Source organism: Lolium rigidum, chromosome 7 (genome assembly GCF_022539505.1).
Source record: "Lolium rigidum isolate FL_2022 chromosome 7, APGP_CSIRO_Lrig_0.1, whole genome shotgun sequence".
NCBI classification, from domain to species: domain Eukaryota; kingdom Viridiplantae; phylum Streptophyta; class Magnoliopsida; order Poales; family Poaceae; genus Lolium; species Lolium rigidum.
In genome coordinates, this window is record NC_061514.1 from 310,185,227 (window position 1) to 310,204,635 (window position 19,409).

Consider the following 19,409-nt stretch of genomic DNA (forward strand, 5'->3'; position numbering starts at 1 on the left):
TTATCGAACCGGGAGGAGCCAAGAAGCACGTTGAAGGTTGATGGCGGCGGGATGTAGTGCGGCGCAACACCGGAGATTCCGGCGCCAACGTGGAACCCGCACAACACAACCAAAATACTTTGCCCCAACGAAACAAGTGAGGTTGTCAATCTCACCGGCTTGTCTGTAACAAAGGATTAACCGTATTGTGTGGAAGATGATTGTTTGCAGAGAAAATAGTAAAAACAAGTATTGCAGCAGATTTGTATTTCAGTATTAAAGAATGGACCGAGGTCCACAGTTCACTAGAGGTGTCTCTCCCATAAGATAAAAGCATGTTGGGTGAACAAATTACAGTCGGGCAATTGACAAATAGAGAGGGCATAACAATGCACATACATGACATGATAAGTATAGTGAGATTTAATTGGGCATTACGACAAAGTACATAGACCGCCATCCAACCGCATCTATGCCTAAAAAGTCCACCTTCGGGTTATCGTCCGAACCCCTTCCGATATTAAGTTGCAAAGCAACAGGACAATTGCATTAAGTATGGTGCGTAATGTAATCAACAACTACATCCTCGGACATAGCGCCAATGTTTTATCCCTAGTGGCAACAGCACAACACAACCTTAGAACTTTCTGTCACTGTCTCAGGTGTCAATGTAGGCATGAACCCACTATCGAGCATAAATACTCCCTCTTGGAGTTAAAAGTAAAAACTTGGCCAGAGCCTCTACTAGTAACGGAGAGCATGCAAGATCATAAACAACACATATGTAATAACTTGATAATTAACATGACATGGTATTCTCTATCCATCGGATCCCGACAAACACAACATAGAGTATTACGGATAGATGATCTTGATCATGTTAGGCAGCTCACAAGATCCAACAATGAAGCACAATGAGGAGAAGACAACCATCTAGCTACTGCTATGGACCCATAGTCCAGGGGTGAACTACTCACTCATCACTCCGGAGGCGACCATGGCGGTGTAGAGTCCTCCCGGGAGATGAATCCCCTCTCCGGCGGGGTGCCGGGAGGAGATCTCCGGAATCCCCGAGATGGGATCGGCGGCGCGGCGTCTCAGTAAGGTTTTCCGTATCGTGGTTTTTCGCATCAGGGGTTTCGCGACGGAGGCTTTAAATAGGCGGAAGGGCAGAGTCGGAGGCCTGACGAGGGGGCCACACCATAGGGCGGCGCGGGCCCCCCTTGGCCGCGCCGCCTTGTGGTGTCGCCACCTCGTGGCCCCACTTCGTATGTTCTTCGGTCTTCTGGAAGCTCCGTGGAAAAATAGGCCCCCGGGTCTTCGTTTCGTCCAATTCCGAGAATATTTCGTTACTAGGATTTCGAAACCAAAAACGCAGTAAAACAGAAGCTGGCACTTCGGCATCTTGTTAATAGGTTAGTTCCAGAAAATGCACGAATATGACATAAAGTGTGCATAAAACATGTAGGTATCATCAATAATATGGCATAGAACATAAGAAATTATCGATACATCGGAGACGTATCATGGTGCTTGGTTGTCATGCTCTCATCCATAGTAATCCTTTAAGCATGAGGTGGCATAGCTTAGGATGCAAGCTAAGTAGATATTTTCATCCTATGTGGCATGGGTATTATCCTTTCATGTGATTTGTTTTTGGATAGCCAAGTGGCTTTTGTTACTAAATATCTTGAGAATGATTTTATGCTTGTGGGTGAGTCACTATATCATATGTGATTGTATTTAGATTGTAATTGGGATAAAATGTCAAAGACAAGGATTATACCCCAATTTGGAATGGTGATGTTTGATTTCAACAAGGCATGATCATATGAGTTTCAAAATACTCATAGTTTATTTTATTCAAATAGTTTGAACTATAATTCATAATGTAAATGAATTTAGTTTTATGATATTCCACATATTTAATAAGTTATGCTTAAAATCAGAATGTGTGGCTTTTATGCACTTAGGTCCTTGTGTTTTACCATATTTGGTAATTAGTTTTAAAGTGAATTCAATTGTACCCCAAGGTAGTTACTCAACTTTTAAGTGTTAATAATTTAGAGTTTGTTTCTTATCTCTTTGATGGGTATAAACCTCTCCCATCTCTAGGGTTTATGGTGTATTCCTAATATCTCCTTATACTTTAGTTCAATGGTTGTCCTTTATTCTTTACTAGGTAAAACTAGGATTAGTATGAATGGTCTCTCTTATTTGGAAGGACCTTAATAATATCTTAAAGTTATTCTCCAAAGATAATGATGTGGTCACCAATATCTATGGTTCACATAAATGGGTTCTCTCTCTAGGAAATAGCTTGAATAATATCCTAGGGTTCTTCTTAAAGATGAGGATTTAAATACATGGATGTCTATCCAAGGTTTAGCTCAAGGTTTGTCATTGCTTTTCTAATAAGATGGAACCCTCACCTCTCTATGTTTGATGTATAATAATTTAGAATAGAGAAGAATATATATTTCTAAAGTTGATCTCCTTGTCATGTTTCCAAGAATTAGGTGGAATGAATACCATGAGGTACATGGTAGGAACATGGATTAGTATAAGACAGGGAAAAGATAAGTTAGGAATAGTTTCTCCAATTATTGTTACTTGATTTCCAATTAAATGGATGTTCATATGTTATGGCAAGGAATACCATGTTATGATCTTTAATAAGATCAAGTAGCTGATCCTTGATTCATATGTTCTTGTGTTGGTTTTAATTCCATTTGATCTAACCCCTTAGATCAAATCATCTCTACACAAAACAAGATTTTAACAAAGTCACATTGAGGTTTATAGCACTAAACTTGATGAGCTACTTCAATTCCACCAAGGTCAAGTGAAACTTCAGTTACTGTGACTGTTTTACTTTAAAGCGCAAAAATTCCCCAGATTTTCTATGCATGAATGCAATGCACACATCTGTTTCCTCTATTTTTGTAACCCCAATTCCTGTGATATTACAGCTTCTACCCCTTAAACGAAATAAAGGTGGGTGTCCATGTTGGAGAAGCAATACAAGAAATCGAGGTCGAGAGGATGAGGGTTACGGAGAAGAAGAGGAATGAGGATTTCACGATCTTGACCACCGACACACCGAACCTGAACGACAAGGTGAAGGCAGCGCATATGTTTTTATGTGACACCATCTTGCAAGAATTGGGCATTCGTATGTCGGCGACAACATTGACGATGGCCGACCAACAACATTGAAGATAGCCGACCAGGAGATGCAAGCAGCGACGGATGAGCTGCTTAGAGCATCTCCAGCTGCGTCCTCCAAAGCGACCCCCAAACATCGCTAGATTTATCGTTTGGGGGACATGTTTCGTTCGTGCCGCGTTTGGGATGCCACTCCCCGGTCGCGTCCCCCAAACATAATTTGAGATTTTTAAAATTTGAGCGAAAACAGTTGAATTCATTCAAACTTGTTATATATTACATAGATTTGGATGAAATTCAATGAAATTTAAACTAAAACCCTAATCTAGTAGTAATTACAGCGGCCATAGGGGTCGCAGTATTGGTGGAAGTTGTACATGTCATCGACGATAACGTCCTGCTTGTCGTGCTCGTCGAGCTCGTCGACGGGGCTCGTTCTTCACCGTGCCGCTTGGCACAGCTTCGCCGTTGTTGGTGAGGTCGACGAGCGGCACCCCTGCGTCACGGATGGACATGGCAATCGCCGCGTCGAGGTGGCCCCTCCAGGCGTCCTTGTCGTTCCATGACGCCATGCATGCTGCGCGGAAGCCTGGGTAGTCCTCGGGGGTCGTCGCTGCTGGCGATGAGGCGCTGTTGCCGCTCGTACTCCGCCAACTGCGCGGCCTTCGCGGCTTCCTCGTCATCCTGCTCCTCCTTCACCTCCGGCTTTGGGACGAGGAGGGCACTGCCGGCGCGCCTATGCTGCTGCCGCGCCGGTTCGTGGATGGTGACGCTACTGCCGCCTCGCCTTCGACTCACCGGCTGCGTCGCGTACTCCGGCTCTTCCTTCAGCTCGCGCTTCGACACGTTGTACGGCATGGAGCGGTGCGAGGAAGGCGTCGATCGTGCCGATCACGAGGAAGAAGAGTTCGAGCAGGACTAGTCCATCCTCGGCTGCCAGCGCGTTGCGGCCGATGGAGATGGTGGTAGCGAAGGCGGCATCTCCAGCCTTGGGGCGCCGTTGTGGATGCCGTCGACAACGTTCGGGAGGGTGTGCCCGGGAACGCCCCAGAAGCGGAGGCGCCCCTCCCTATTCCAAGTGTTCCTCCGGCCGACGAGGCCGTCGGTGCTGCTCATCTCAGCGTCGTGCTACGCCTGGAAGAAGTCCGCGAACCAGTCGTCGTTGCCGGTAGGGGGCCCAGGTGGGATCGGCCCGCTCCTCGGCACTGAGGCGACCATGCTGGGTCCTGATCGCGTCCCTCCAGCGTTCGGTTCCCGCCGGCGGCGGCGGGACGCCGACCCCGTTGACGGTCATCCTCCACCCGCCGCTGCTTGGCATGCGCATGTCTGGCGAGCCAGGGTACCACGCGTGGTACAACACCCACGCCTCCGCCACCGTGAGGCTGCCACGGCCGAAGTCGTTCGTCGCAAGGACTTTCTTGCGGGAGGACAACATTGCCGCCGAGGAAGGAGGTGCGACGAGAGGAAGGGGTGCAGCGAGATTAGAATGGGGAAGGAAGGAGGGGCACTCTTTATTGTACAACAGTGGCAGGCGAGGCGGCAGCGGGGCGTTGGCCGCAATAAACATCGGCGCGGATGGCCACGCGGCCATGCACGACGAGACGCGTCACTACGTCGTCTGGGAAAGCGGGGCGCCATTAACGTCGCTTGACCAGAGGTAGGCGTCGGGGTTTTAGATGCCCGTGTAGTTGACGTATCGGGCCCGACACTCCTCGCCTCGCTTTTCGTTGTATCCAGCATGCCCGGAGCGTCCCTGTGGACCGGGGACGGGCTCGGAACGCTGGACACCCCGAACGAAAAGGGCATTACGCCCCTCACATACTTTTAGAGGTAGCTTTAAGGGATGCGGGTGGATATGCTCTTGCAATGATTTGATCTGTGAAATTTGTCACGTAATATTGGTTCACCGGAACTGAGCGGGACATTTTGGTGGCGGGCACTTTAAATTCAACGCCGAGACTATTTGCTTTGTCAATATGCATTTTTCATTTCAAAAATTGTTTGAGCAATATTGTTTAACAAAGAGTAATGCTACACCTACGGATATTTTCTCTACGGAAACCACTTACGGGCTCACGATTGCACAGCAAGCAGGGAAGCAGTTTAGGATTACCGTTTAAGGAATACAGTTGAGCAGCGCCCCTGAAAAGCCGTAATCCATTTGATGTGTCTGGCGCATGTGCCGAACGCTGTTTGAGGAAGGCGCCGGAGGAAAATAGGGACGATCAGTGTTGAAACAGCTAGAGCGAAGATGTCCATACTTGAGAATCAACCTGTGGTTGGATGGTTAGGAGGGCAGTGGCACCCCCAGCCCACTAGAGTTCAAATCCCAGATTTGACACTTTGGTGTCTCATAAAGGCGGAATATTCTTCAGTGGGAGGCGACGTTTCCGTCGACGACGAGCGCACTGTGGTGACTTCGTCAATCTCAAGACCCGCCGGATCAGTTCTTCGATGCAGTATCTTGGAGGTGCTCATAGGGGTAGGGTGTGCGTACGTGCGTTCATAGGGGTGAGTGTGTACGCGTATGTATGAGCGTCTTTGATTGTACTGTGTTTAGCAAAAAAAAAAAAAAAAAGAAGATGCCCATACTTCCACATACCGCTGGTGTAGAAGCACCGAGGAACGTCGCGCCAGTCATCACATCACAATCAGCTTAGAGCATCTCCACTGGGCCCTATATGGCCTCTGGCGCAGGGCCTATATGCGGCGGCAAAACTAAAATAAGAATCGGATAGCTGCCAATCACGGCACTTATACAAAAAATTTAAATTTTTTAAAATATAACAAAATTTGAAGAAAAAGTATTCATTGATAGTTCGACCATATTTGGCCGATATTTGTACAAATTTAAAAACATAGATTTAAAAAAAACTAGCAACTGCCGCCGCCGCACCCTAGCTCTAGGCGGTGGTACATCGCCGCCGCGTAGTCCTCCCGTCGTCAGGCTCCTCCTCCTTCGGCTGCGGGAGGTAGCTGCTGCTGCCCGGCCGGCGTCACTGCGCCTCCCGCGCGGCCTGCTGGACGGGCCAGCCTTACCGTCGTCATCGAGGTTGATGACGAGGTCGTAGATGGCGATGGTCCAGTATGTCCCCGTCGGCACAGGGGGACCGGCAGGCCGCCGCGGCTGAGCGCCTACCCCCCACCCCCCGGACAACGCATGTCCAGCGAGACGGGGTAGCGCGCGTCCCAGAGGGCGCGCGCCTCGGTGACGTGCAGGGACCGGCGGCCGAAGCCGTTGGCGGCGGCACCTGCTCTCTCTTGGTCTTGGTGGTCCATGGCTAGGGGCGCTAGAGGACGACGCGGTGGAGGTTTGGAGGAGGAGAGGGGAGGTGGAATGCGCGGCGAGCGAGGCGCCGATGGTTTATATAGCCCGAGGAAGCCGTTGCGGACATTAACGCCACCGCTGAAGATGAGCAGGCGGCGCTGAAGATTTGAGCAGACGCATTAACGGCGACGCGACTCGACGCGGAAGGCGAGCAGCCTTTGACCGCCGTTGAAGGCGAGAAGGCGGCGCTGAAGACGAGCAGGCGCATTAGCACCGACGCGACTCGACGCGGAAGGCGAGCAGGCTTTGACGGACGCCGAAGGCGATGAGGAAGACGACTATGTCGACGCTAACATGGCGGGTCCACAGCATGCAGGCGTTTCCCGCGCCTTCTCTTTCGCGTCGTTCCCGTCAACACGCGGCGCGCCGACACCCCCGCTAGCCTCCCTTTCTACTGGGTTCTGTTTGGGGGTGCCGGATGCAAAGTTGGACCGCGCCGGCTAAAATATATTTTTGGAGGCTGCTGGTGGGCAAGAATTTACACGCCGGAGGCCTTTGAGAGGCCCGAGTGGAGATGCTCTTAAACCGATAACCACACATACCAATATACCATCCCGTGAGTGCACTAGTCGAAACGGCAAGTTTATGTCGGAATCATGCAACAAAATAGTCACACTATGCCACTCCCATGTAGCCATACATTCTTATCGCCAGCTGGTAAAGCAGAGCAAAAGATGATCGTTCCCTGTCCTGCGTCTTGTGTAGCCATGCCTGATGCTGCTTAACTTGGAGAAACAGCGCCTTGTTGTCCAAGGGATCAGACACGAGTCGCCGGACCCGTCGAGGCAAGGAGTCAAGTCAAGTAGGCACCGTCGTCGTGTCGAGTCGACGTAGGTATATATACCGGGAGAAGTCTCACGCACCACAAATCCTCGCGAGCTTACTAGTAGCAACGAAAAGCTCTGCATTTATTCTGTCTCCAATCACCTTCTCTCTTCACTCCCTCGACAGTGAGCCTCCGAGAACCACCATTCGCCACGACCCGGCAAGAACCCTGCAACAAACACGCGAGCGCGCGCATGTGCGCTTCGTTCTCGTCAGCCATGCAGCGCCTCCGCAACCAACTCTGCCGCCCCGCCAACACCGTCGTCATCGTCCTGCTCGTGCTCGTCATCGGCGCCACGGTCACAGAGGCGGACACCGACACGTTCATCTACGCGGGGTGCTCGCCGTCCAAGTACGATCCGGGGAGCCCCTTCGAGGGCAACCTCAAGTCGCTGCTCACCTCCATCACCACCTCCTCCCCCAACGCCCCGTACAGCAGCTTCACGGCCGGCGGCGGCAGCAACGGGACCGCCGTCTACGGTCTCTACCAGTGCCGCGGCGACCTGGGCAACGGCGACTGCGCGGCGTGCGTGCGGGAGGCGCTGGCGCGGCTCAACGAGGTGTGCGCGGACGCCAACGCGGCGTCGCTGCAGCTGGAGGGCTGCTACGTGCGCTACGACGGCAGCGACTTCGTGGGGCGGCCCGACACGACCATGGTGTACCGCAAGTGCAGCACCAGCACCAGCGCCGACGGGGGATTCCTCGCGAGCCGGGACGCCGTGCTGGGCGCGCTGCAGCAGGGCGCGGCCGCCAACGGGTACAGGGCGAGCAGCGCCGGGAGCGTGCAGGGGGTGTCGCAGTGCCTCGGCGACCTCGCCGCCGACGACTGCGCGGTGTGCCTGGCGCAGGCGGTCGGCCAGCTCAAGGGCACCTGCGGCACGGCGCTGGCCGCCGACGTGCACCTCGCCCAGTGCTACGTCAGGTACTGGGCCAGCGGCTACTACTTCCGACCATCACAAGGTACGGCCTACTTCCACTCCTGCGTTTGAATAGGGATTTGGTCTTTTTGAAAAAAACAATTCAAATATTTTACCTTTACATACTATAAATTAAAAAATGTATGCGTTTTGAACACAGTTTGAAATGTAAAAAAATTCCGTTAAAAAATGGCACACATATATCAATGTTCTACGTGCTCTCGAAGTCATTTCACGAAAATCCAATATCTTTTGTGTTGTGTGTAAAAAAGGAAAAAGAATTCAATGCTAAAAAAGCTCTTCATGAGGCATTTATCTTTTTTATACGAGACATTAAAAAAGTCTATTTTCCGTGAAACTTGGCATGCGTATATAGAATGTTAAGATGTACTCGTGAACTTTTTGTTCTAATTTTTCGATATTTTAAAATGCCTTTTCCGGTGGCAATAGCTTATGTACCCGAGGGCAAAAGTCAATATCTGAAAAATATACGAGTACATATAGATATTTGTACTGCTAAGAAGTTTGAATTGCCATTATTTTTTCAAAATTTAGGGTTCCAGTGTTCTCGAGAGCCAAATCGCCACACTCGGCCACTGCTGTAGACTTCGCTAATCCGCGAGCCCTGGCTGCAAGTTGCAGCTAGCGAGATCGTTGCACGGTGGGAATTGATTCCGATCTGCCCTGGGGTAAACTTACCAAAGTTAACGAGAGAGATCAAGTGTCCTCTGGCAACCTTTTTGGTAATCTTCATGTGCTTGCACATTGGATGACCTTATCACAGTACATCCACTTGTCTACAATCTGCTGTACCCCATCTGGGCTAAAAATTTAGCTGCCAAATGATCAAATATGCGTGTCCCGATTATTTAGCAGAAGAAAGGGACAGGAGAGCAGTCACTTAATAAAATGCCAATCAGCCGCTAAGACGATGGAGAGCACCGAAGCCTGTCATCATTAATTTGCACACTTGGTCAGCCATATCAGCCGATAAGTTCAAGGGACACGATTGAAGATTCAGTCATATTCCTAAGATATGCTAATCATCCCGGCCTTTTTCTAGGGGACCGCATGTGCGGCGTAGTATCATATATTGAACTCAATCAGATGACACAAAGAGTACCATTAAGATGTCTGAAGTGACAGTAGCTGGTAAGCCTAGAGATAGGTGTCCACTGCATTTTCTCCATTTTCATAAGCTGCATATGTCGGTCTAAAAAAAAACGATCAGTCTGATGCAATGATGGCCCCTAAACAATGTTCCTATCTCTAAGCATATCAGGGCGTAGGACTGCGGCCGCGACATTGCCGGCGGCGGCAGGCGGCCTAGCCAACCACTTCCATTCCGAATATATTCCTGATAAACAGAGCCTAAAAGATTGACTCCGAGAGAGTGCGCATCTAGCGCTTTCTAGTACAGTATATGCTTATTCTAATCCAGCGTCTTGGTCTTCCTTTGGTGATAAGATTATTCGCAAGATGACGTTGGGCGGACCGTGGCGATAATAGTGGGCATCCTCGCAGGCCTGGCCCTCATCGTGGTCTTCATCTCCTTCCTCAGGAAATCATGTAATCCCCTCTCTACTTGGAGAGAAACACTTTTTGTTGTTTTTTTCCGGAAAGCATTCCATTTCCTTAGTATGCTTCTGAAACTAAGTGTATCATTGCAGGTTAATCCCTGATTCTAATTAGGTTGGCTCCTGGGAGAAGCTTCGATTCTTGCATACTGGCCGGTTAGCCCCAGACTGGACCTACTCTGGCCCAGAGAATCTTCACAAAGATTGTAATCTCATCTTGTTAGCAATAGATTATGTAAGTGATCTTTGGTAGGGCTGCATGTAGTAGGAGGATCACTATGGTCTATGGGTCATCAATTTTGGTCCACTAATAATGACCCACCTATTCATTAGTACTAAATCATTCACATACTAGTGCCGTAGCCATTGCCTTTCAATTGATTGCAGTCAAGGTTGATTTACAGAGGCAACACATTCGTGATCAACACACACACACAAGGGGTGCATAGCTGGGTGCTTTTTTGTATCAATGGTATGTATGTATGTATATATGTACACAACTGAGGTCTAGGAACCTCCGGAGCAGTAGGTGTTGCTCCCCTGTACTGCAGCGAGAGGATCAGGCGCTGTACCCTATAGCCAGTGGGCTCCACTTCCCCAAGTTGTAGGCGCCGCAGGCGCTGACGCTCGCTTCCTTCATCTCGGCCTCAGAGATGCCGTTGTTGCAGATGTTTGCGAATGCCCTCATGTGCTTCATGCCATACTGAGTGATTGATCCGCAGTGGGACTCGAAAACCCGCACCTAACAAGTAGTGGGCATCAGCACAGAGTAATTCATCAGTAACAGAAATAATTATGGATTAATTTAAATACTAAGAAACTATTAAACTCACAATCCTCTTCAAACAATCCCAGTCATCGACTAATGGTTGGCCTGAGCTTCTAGGAGCCTCAAGCATTGAAGGCCCATTTTCAAATCCAAACAGAAGCTTCCCGATGAAATTGACGCTGCTGTCGAGATGCTTCCTGTGCACCACAGTTTCTTTGATGTCCCTGAGAACCCTCAGCTTCTCTTCTGATCCCCCCTTTAACTGTTCATACTGAAACAAGAAGATATATTAGCAGAAAATTTTGGCAAAAAAGAAGAACATGTACTACGAAAATCGATGTGCAGAACTTGAGCCTGTCATGAGACAACACGAGATTAAGCTGAAAGTTAGTATCTGAGCTCAAACCTTCTCAAGCTGGATGCTATTGTTTCAGAGTACTGTTACTATAACTTCTCAACACCATGAAGCTACATTTGTATTTAGATGCTTAAGGTCACCCTCCTATAATTTCTAAGATGTCCATAATTCCATTTACGAGCTTCTCGTTAAATCTTACCCCACCAAATACTCTGACTGGCCAATACGAAAATTAGGTTGGAAAACTATTCATTATTTATCCTGATGATGAATTCAGAAAACCGGATATTCAATTTTACTTACAAATTCATCCGAAATATTTCCACCTTATCTCTAGAGTTTCTATATTCTATTTATAATATCATGAGTAACCAAATTTCAAAGATTTATGATCCACTACATGCTGTGTATCCTTGCAGTATTTGCATGCAGTATCTGTAGGAGTTCATGAGTCATAGCAAACAAAGATGCATTGTTTATACCCCAAAAACTAAAAGCATTATTTCAACAAGAAACGCTTGGATCTACATGCAGCCACCACAGAAGTGAATGTCCAAGGTGATAGGTTATAACCAATAACAGAGAATATATGATCTAGACGGGAGATAACTGGGCTAACTGAGACTGAAGAAACAGCTGGAATGTACCCTCTTCCACATGAACAGAAGATCCGCATCTCTTTGATTGATTGCACCATCCAGGCTAGGCAAAAGCAGCTTGTTAGTCTTGTTGACATTTGCAGGATCAAAACCTTGATACAGGAAAAGCTTCTCATCCTTGAATGTCTTGTCACCATACTCCATAACATGAGAACCCATATTGACCTTATCTGAGTTTGAAGTTCTCCTTTTAACCTGCCCAAGAAAACAGTGAATAGATGCCACTAAACAAAATGAAAAAGGTGTACTTGAGACTTACCACATCGTATTGATCCTTGATTGTTTCCTCCTTTAGGTTGTGAGTTTGGCTGTAAAGTAGGATCAAATGGTTCATAACAGAAAGTCTCATGGTAATAGGCACCTGATAGAAGAACATTTCAATAGCAGATGATACTTCCCAAGCTTATCCAGTATCAACTCATCTTTTGTATTTGCACATCTTTGTACTTACATTTAGAAGTGCAGTGTGACTTATAAATTATTTATGTGTTAGTTAGGTTGCTCATGACTATACTAACACACACTCATGTTGTGCCATCTAGTGTGATAATGCTTCCTTAAAAGCAACAAAATATTAAAGCATGTCTTGTAGAGGGTGGTAAAGTATGAACTCCTTATGAATAGGGTCTGGAAACCAGGCTGCAGATATAAATCTCCAGTACACATACAAGAGCGGAGGATGATGAAACTAAAATACAGCAGGTTAATAATGATAAAAAATTCAACATGGGAAATAATCCAAACATAACCATACAAAGTATTTCTGATGTAAATCATTCGACTATATCACATTCCAGAGAAAACTAAAAACTCGAATACATAAGCTCTGTCGGCATACTTTTGACAAATGCGTAAAAGGATGCAGGTTTATAAAACAGGGGCCGGGCATAAGATATTTCAAATGATGCTTACCTGTCTTCCATCCAAGAAACACTATAGACGTCACCCAAACAGGTAAGGAATTCATGAGGAGGTGGTGGTTTCATCCCAGGGCAGTATGCAGGATAACTACTTTCGACTGCATTTGCTGCAGTTGTAACATAAATATTAAGATCTTGTGGCATTATTCCCTCAAACATACTGCCACTTTCACAAGCTTCAACATAAATAACCTGCCAAGATTGTAATTTCAGTTACAGATAGACTCTAAGAGTACTGTTTCGGATTTTAAAAACTATACTAATTTTAAGGGAAAAAAAGAGAAGAAAGAATATTATACCATTTTTGAGTAACTCTTGGAAGCATGTTTTTCTTTTAACACCTTAATGAAGTCGTCAGCATAAAGATATGGCAGGTTGGGCATACCTACAAACTTGCTAAGGTTAGCTAAGTTACACACAAGCAATCAGCTAAATAACAAGGTTTATGTGGGAGTATGCACCAAGAACACCAGGGCCCCCATGGTCCGTGTAATAGATGAAAATGTGGTCGCTTGGTTTGCTGTTTATCACCTTCTTACTCCCTCCAGTAACCGCAGTTTTGTTGCCCATGAGAACAGCAAAGAAGTTTTCAGTGGTGACCTGGTCACCAGTGTAGTCCTGTAGCGCATGTTAAGTTGATCAGTCCAGTAGAAATACAACACCATGCATTCATAGATCTAATCAAACATCACTAAAGCCAACAAATCATTCTCCGAAAGAACAATCTGTTATAAGGCATGAAAGTAGAATTACGCCGTGTGCAGTCCTGTTTGAGACTAAAATTAAACGGAACAGACGGAGCCAGAGGTAATACCTTGGGAACACCAGCGTAAACATCCTTGCCTTCAGGATGGTTGATGATGACTCCGCGTCTTGGGTTTTGGGGATCGTGGGCGATATCGTCGTACATGAACACCACAATGTTTTCCTCCTTCACTCCTCCCTTCTTCAGAATCTGGTAGGCGTGGCACACATCGGCCTGTCGTGCATCAAGAACACCACAACGTTGAGTAAGAAACCCATAAAAAATTTCAGTGATAGAATTTCTACTAAGCACATGCTATCTAGAGTATATACAGCGCAGCATTAAGTTATTATGAGTTATGACCATAATCCCTCGAATTTGAATGACCCAACAGAGCTTAATAAGCGTGCACAGGAAAGGGGAAATTCTGACCAAAAAGTTTTGAACTTGAGCTCGCAATCGCCCAAGACCTGTACAATCCTACTCGCATCCGAAGCCGTGGAAGGACTCTCACCTGGTGCCGGTAGTTGTCGTATCCTTTGGAGCCGGCAACGAGCACGGCCCACCTGGTGACCCCTTCCTCCTCCGCCGCCGCCGCAGGGGCAGGGGCAGGGGCGGCAGCAGCAGTGTCTTGCGGCTTCTGCGTCGGCAGCCGAATCAGCGGCTCCGCATTCCCCTCCGCAGCGGCCGCGGCCGTAGCCGCCGCCAGGAGCGAGAGGACTCCCCAAACCTCCCACCGTGCCATCGCCACCCTCGAGAACAACTTGGTGTGCTAGCTAGAGAGATCGAGGGAGAGAGCAGAGAGCGAACTGTGATGGTGCCGGCGGGACTGGTGCCGCGTTTTATAGCCGCAGCGGCGTGCTCCATGCGGACACGTGGTGGCCGCGGCGTGCGGGTCGTGACGCCGACGAGGCAGATCGCACCTCGGGCTGACGCGCAGGCGGAGCGGCGGCTCGGTAGTCAGGTGAGCGGCGTGGCGTGGACAGAATCCCAATCTTGGTTTAGGAATGCATGCCTAAACTTGCTAAGAAAGCGCGCCGTTCCTGCCGGATTTCGACCGCCACCAGGCGTAACGTCGCGCTCTGCGCCGGCGACGGTTGTTAGCGTCATGAATTAGCCGGCGACATGGCTCCGTGGTTTGCGCAGACTCCCAGTTCTATCGCGACGGAAGAGGAAAAGAGAGGAAACTGACGCTTCCATTGTGGAGAGAAAAAAGGAGTGAGGCTCTCAAGCAATTAAGCAAACCGACGTTTTTATGCTGCCTTTTGCAGGAAGATAGCACCGAGCTTTGGCTGCCGAGTGGCCGGAGCCAGACAGGAAACCATGATCGACTCACGCCGACACATGCTGTAATTGCGGACCGAATTTGTAGTCTTGTAGAGGACTTTGGAGGAACATGTAGATGAAACATGAATGCAAGAGGACTTTGGAGGAACGACGTATACACTTATGTGCATGCAGCTGAAGACGTGAAAGCTTCACCGAGTTCAGATCATCCTCACCAGGAACATAGGTTCGACCTTATACCGGCCAACCAGCATTGCAAAAATATTCGGCAATTGGTAAATAGTGTAGATTATAAATTTAAATTACTTATAAGGGTGAGAGCTCTTGCCGTTATTTGGTCGCTATGACTATGTAGAAATAACAAGGTTTTTAATGATAAAAATACTTCTCTCATGAAGGTTATCTACCTATGCACCGCTCTGTTCCATTTATGGACGTCTCTACAGCGTGTAGACAATCGTGACCTGTTTATAAAGGTGTCTACATGGCAGGAGGACACAACAAGAGATATTTTTATGATTTTATCCAACATGGTTGGCAGCGTAATCTTCGAATTGGACCACCATCAAGATAGGGACATACATTCTCTCTTGGAGGATCTTTTGTACTGTGCTATTTCTTTTGTTTTATTTTTCATTTTTATTTCTTTGGATTCAAACGACGCATCCTAGTTATGCCGAGGTCGGTTGTAATGCTTAAATCATTAAGTAATATAAAATTACCCTTTATAAAAAAATACCCAAGTCCTGTTGGAGACTGTCCTAGGAGAGCCCAGAATATTCCAGGGAGTAATAGTATATTAGTGTTGTCCTAGGAGTGCCTGGAACATTCCAGTGAATGTTGTAGTCTAGGCTAGTGTCCTACCAGATTCTAGAGTATTCCACTGTACTAGTTAACATGTACCTAGTTCAGCTATATATATGTGAGGGTGTGGAGGACCTGAAAGGGGTCTGCCCAACCAGAAACTATTTTCTCCCAAAAACTACATGGTATCGTGAGCCGGAGGCAACGCCGGGTGGCTCGCTGGTGGTGAATCGGCGCTCGGCGGCACAAGTGTATGAGCTGGAGCTGGGGCGTGTGCTGGCTGGAAGCAGGAGGAGGAAGGAGAAGCCCGGATGCGGAAGTTCTGCAGGTGAAGTATCGGTTGGTGGAGCCCCGGTAAAGAGAATCGTTAGGAGGAACAGCAGCCGAGCACCGTCCCGGAGCGGAGTGGAAGAGGAGAGAAGAGCTGATTGGAGCTAGTGTGTGTGCGGCCGTGGCTAGGAGAGGAAGCAGAGGGGCATTATCCGGAAGAGGAACCCGAGTGGTAGCTGCAGGTGGTTGCGGGGAATAGGTGTGCACCTGATTTGCATTTCTCCGAGGCGTTGTGATTGTTCGGATCATGGGGGAAAATCAAGGATTGGAGAAGACACTTGAGAAACTGGCCGAGCTTCTCACGGCCAAGGCAGGTGGTGTATTATCATCACATAGTACGGTTCGGAGCAGACCCGGAAGATTGAACTGCCATCCAATGAGATCAAATTGGAAGGCGTAAAAACTATTTGAGCTGGTCAAGAAGGGCTTTGCTCATCTTAAGGACTAAAGACTTGGAGAGCTATGTTGAGGGTGAAGCAGCCGAGCCGAGGGACAAGACATCTCCAAAATGGAAGGTGTGGAGTACTACTAATTCGCCGATTGTTGCGTGGTCTGTTAAATTCCTTATCCCCAACAATTGCAGCATCTCGTGGAGATCCTCTCTAGTGTAGCTGAAGTATGGAAGACCTTAAAGAAATTGTATTCAGGTGAAGGGAATGTAATGTTGATGGCTGAAACAGAGGAGAGACCGAGTGAACCGAGACAAGAGGACAAGTCCGTGATGGAGTATGTCGGCTGAGCTGCAGCATTTGTGGGCTGATTTAGATCACTATGATCCTCCGGAGCTCCATCATGCAGATTGCATTGCTGCTACTAGAAAGTGGATTGAACGCAGGCGAGTGATGAAATTTCTGAAAGGCCTAAACTCTGAGTTCGAGGGAAGACGTGCTGCATTGTACCATCAGCCTTCACTTCCCACTCTAGAGGATGCCATAGCAGCGATCGCACAAGAAGAGGTCAGATTGAAGTTGACAAAGAGCAACACAACAACCCCATCTCGTCCAGCCTTCGTTGTAACCCAAAGCTTGGAGACTAGGGATTGCTTCAACTGTGGTGAGAATGGTCATTTTAGCCGAAATTGCACAGTCCCACGCAGGGGAATTCGGGGTAGAGGAAGAGGATATAATAGAGACGAATTAAGCAGAGGCAGAGGCCGAGGCCGAGGATATTCAAGTGGCCCTAGAGCAAATGTGGCATTCTCCGAAGAAGAATCCTCGGGCACATCTCATGAAGAGCTAAAGAAGGAAGCAAATGTGACTAATGATGGCGGTTATGGGGACTTCAGCTTCGACAAGTTCGCTCACCTTGCCTACACCGATGAAGGTAATTATGCCCATGCATCTACATCTTTGTATAAGTCTTGTTCAAATTGGATATTAGATTCTGGTGCATCAAAGCATGTTACGGGCACATTCAAAGAGTTCGATTCTTACACCCAATATCCACCCTCACATAAAGAAACTATTCAAACTGCCGATGGAACCTCTCAGCCCATCATAGGAGTTGGACCAGTTCAGTGCACTCCCGCAATTAAGTTATCTTCTGTCCTTCACGTTCCTGCCTTCCCCGTAAGTCTTATTTCATTGAGTGCCTTGGTTGATGATATAGATTGTCGTGTAATGCTTGACCGCAAGATGTGTTTAATTCAGGGAAGGCTGACTGGAGAGAGGCTTGGGACCGGAACCAGGCATAAGGGACCGTGGTATATGGACCGGGAGGTGACAAACGATGCAGTATGTATCGTACTAGCAGCAGAATCGTGGGAGAGAAGGAAGCCATGGTGATGCTTCAACATTGTAGAATGGGACATTTGTCTTTTGATAAAATGTATAAGGTTGTGCCCGATGTGATGTGTGGGGTGGATAAAAACAAATTAGTGTGTGATGCTTGTGAGTTTGGGAAACACACTAGAACATCCTATGTGAGTAGGGGACTCCGGAGTATCTCGCCTTTTGTGCTTATTCATTCGGATGTCTGGACATGCCCTCGTTATCTCTATCGGTGGAATGAAGTACTTTGTGACATTCATTGATCGTTATTCTCGCATGACATGGGTGTATCTTATGAAGCATAAAAATGAGGTATTTAGATGTTTCCAGTGACTTTTATGCTTATGTGAAAAATCAGTTCCATACACGAGTGCGGGTAATTAGGACATACAATGGGACCGAGTATGTGAATAAGGAGTTTGCTCGCATTCTTGTCGCCAGAAGGTATATTGCACCAAACCTCCTGTCCAGATACGCCCCCTCAAAATGGAGTAGCAGAAAGGAAAAAACCGTCATATTTTGGAGGTTGCTCGGTCGCTGATGTACATAATGAATGTGCCAAAATTCTTATGGAGTGAGGCGGCGATGACAGCCACATATCTCATCAACCGCATGCCATCAAGGGTGATTGGGATGAAGTCACCATGTGAAATGTTGCTAGGTGAGAACAAGTTTTTAGTTGCTCCTAAAGTATTTGGGTGCACGTGCTTTGTTAGAGATCATAGACCCTTGGTGGGGAAGTTGGACCCACGAGCGGTTAAGTGTATATTTATAGGATACCCATCTGGACAAAAGGGCTACAAGTGTTGGAGTCCTATCGAGCGAAGGACATTTGTGAGCATGGATGTGACATTTAGGGAGTCTGAGCCATTCTATGGAGAGAAGACCGATCTCAGCTCATTATTTGACATTGACATTGACTCTCCAAACACATGTGAGGCTAGTCGAGAGGGGGAGAGTGAGGTGTTGAGGACAAATGAAGATGAACCTTTGAGAGTTATGGTTGATTCACTCCCATATCCTATGGGTGAGGAGAGATGGAGAAAGTCAAACGAGGAAGAGAACTTGAAAGTGTATACACGGAGAAAATCGCAGCATGAGCAGCAGCAACAACAGGCTCCCACGACAAGTGACACACGAGTGTGGGGGGCAACATGTGCAACAACAGGCTCCCACGACAAGTGACACACAGTGCGGGGGAGCAACATGCTCCAACAGGTGTTGAAACTGATGAATTGTCTGATGACGCAGGTCCATCTATTACGAGGGATTCAATGGACTTGCCCATTGCCTTAAGAAAAGGAACCCGAGCTGCAGCTAGAAAACCTCCAAATTGGTACCAGGAGAAGCATGACATTGCTAATTATGTATCATATGCATCTCTATCTACGAACTACAGGGCCTTCATCGCACCATTGCAATCTGTGGTGATCCCAAGTGACTGGAAAGTAGCAAAGCAAGACCCCAAGTGGCGTGAGGCCATGATAGAGGAGTTAAATGCTCTCGAAAGGAATAAAACTTGGGAACATGTACATCTTCCAGCAGGAAAGAGAGCTGTTGGGTGTAAATGGATCTACACCGTGAAACAAAATTCAGAAGGGAAAATTGAAAGGTACAAGGCAAGACTAGTTGCGAGAGGATATAGTCAGACATATGGGATTGACTATGATGAGACCTTTGCGCCGGTGGCAAAGATGAACACGGTGAGGATCCTAATCTCATGTGCAACTAACTTCGGGTGGCCTTTGCATCAGTTTGGATGTCAAGAATGCATTCTTGCATGGAGATTTAAAGGAGGAAGTATACATGGATATCCCACCTGGTTTCTCCACTCCTAGAACATCCGGAAAGGTATGCAGGTTGAGAAAATCTCTATACGGCCTTAAGCAATCTCCACGGGCATGGTTTGATAGATTTAGATGAGTTATATGTGCTATGAGATATAAGCAGTGTAATGGGGATCATACGGTATTC

The 19,409-nt window shown here is 47.6% G+C and overlaps 2 protein-coding genes across 2 annotated transcripts; one reads left to right on the plus strand and one right to left on the minus strand.

The window, feature by feature from the left end:
- The first annotated feature begins 7,365 nt into the window (after positions 1-7,365).
- LOC124676371 (plasmodesmata-located protein 8-like) lies at positions 7,366-10,176 on the plus strand. The gene is made up of 3 exons (XM_047212446.1): positions 7,366-8,260; positions 9,685-9,786; positions 9,888-10,176. Exons 1-3 carry the CDS (start codon positions 7,495-7,497, stop codon positions 9,890-9,892), a joined length of 873 nt encoding a protein of 290 aa, XP_047068402.1. The 5' UTR covers positions 7,366-7,494; the 3' UTR covers positions 9,893-10,176.
- Positions 10,177-10,353: 177 nt separating this feature from the next.
- Positions 10,354-14,002, minus strand: LOC124675775 (vacuolar-processing enzyme beta-isozyme 1-like). Its single transcript, XM_047211849.1, has 9 exons — positions 13,760-14,002; positions 13,315-13,479; positions 12,962-13,118; positions 12,800-12,885; positions 12,493-12,692; positions 11,840-11,888; positions 11,569-11,775; positions 10,628-10,834; positions 10,354-10,536 (listed from the first exon to the last, which is right to left on the minus strand). Exons 1-9 carry the CDS (start codon positions 13,988-13,990, stop codon positions 10,354-10,356), a joined length of 1,485 nt encoding a protein of 494 aa, XP_047067805.1. The 5' UTR covers positions 13,991-14,002.
- Positions 14,003-19,409: the final 5,407 nt, after the last annotated feature.

Bases quoted from the DNA above. Each gene is read 5' to 3' on its own strand.
- LOC124676371 (XM_047212446.1), top strand. From the start codon at position 7,495: ATGTGCGCTTCGTTCTCGTCAGCCATGCAGCGCCTCCGCAACCAACTC. The intron at 8,261-9,684 runs GTACGGCCTACT...TTTGGTGATAAG, and splicing joins CTACTTCCGACCATCACAAG to ATTATTCGCAAGATGACGTT.
- LOC124675775 (XM_047211849.1), bottom strand. From the start codon at position 13,990: ATGGCACGGTGGGAGGTTTGGGGAGTCCTCTCGCTCCTGGCGGCGGCT. The intron at 12,886-12,961 runs GTGCATACTCCC...GCAAGTTTGTAG, and splicing joins TGGGGGCCCTGGTGTTCTTG to GTATGCCCAACCTGCCATAT. The intron at 10,537-10,627 runs GTGAGTTTAATA...ACTACTTGTTAG, and splicing joins GGGATTGTTTGAAGAGGATT to GTGCGGGTTTTCGAGTCCCA.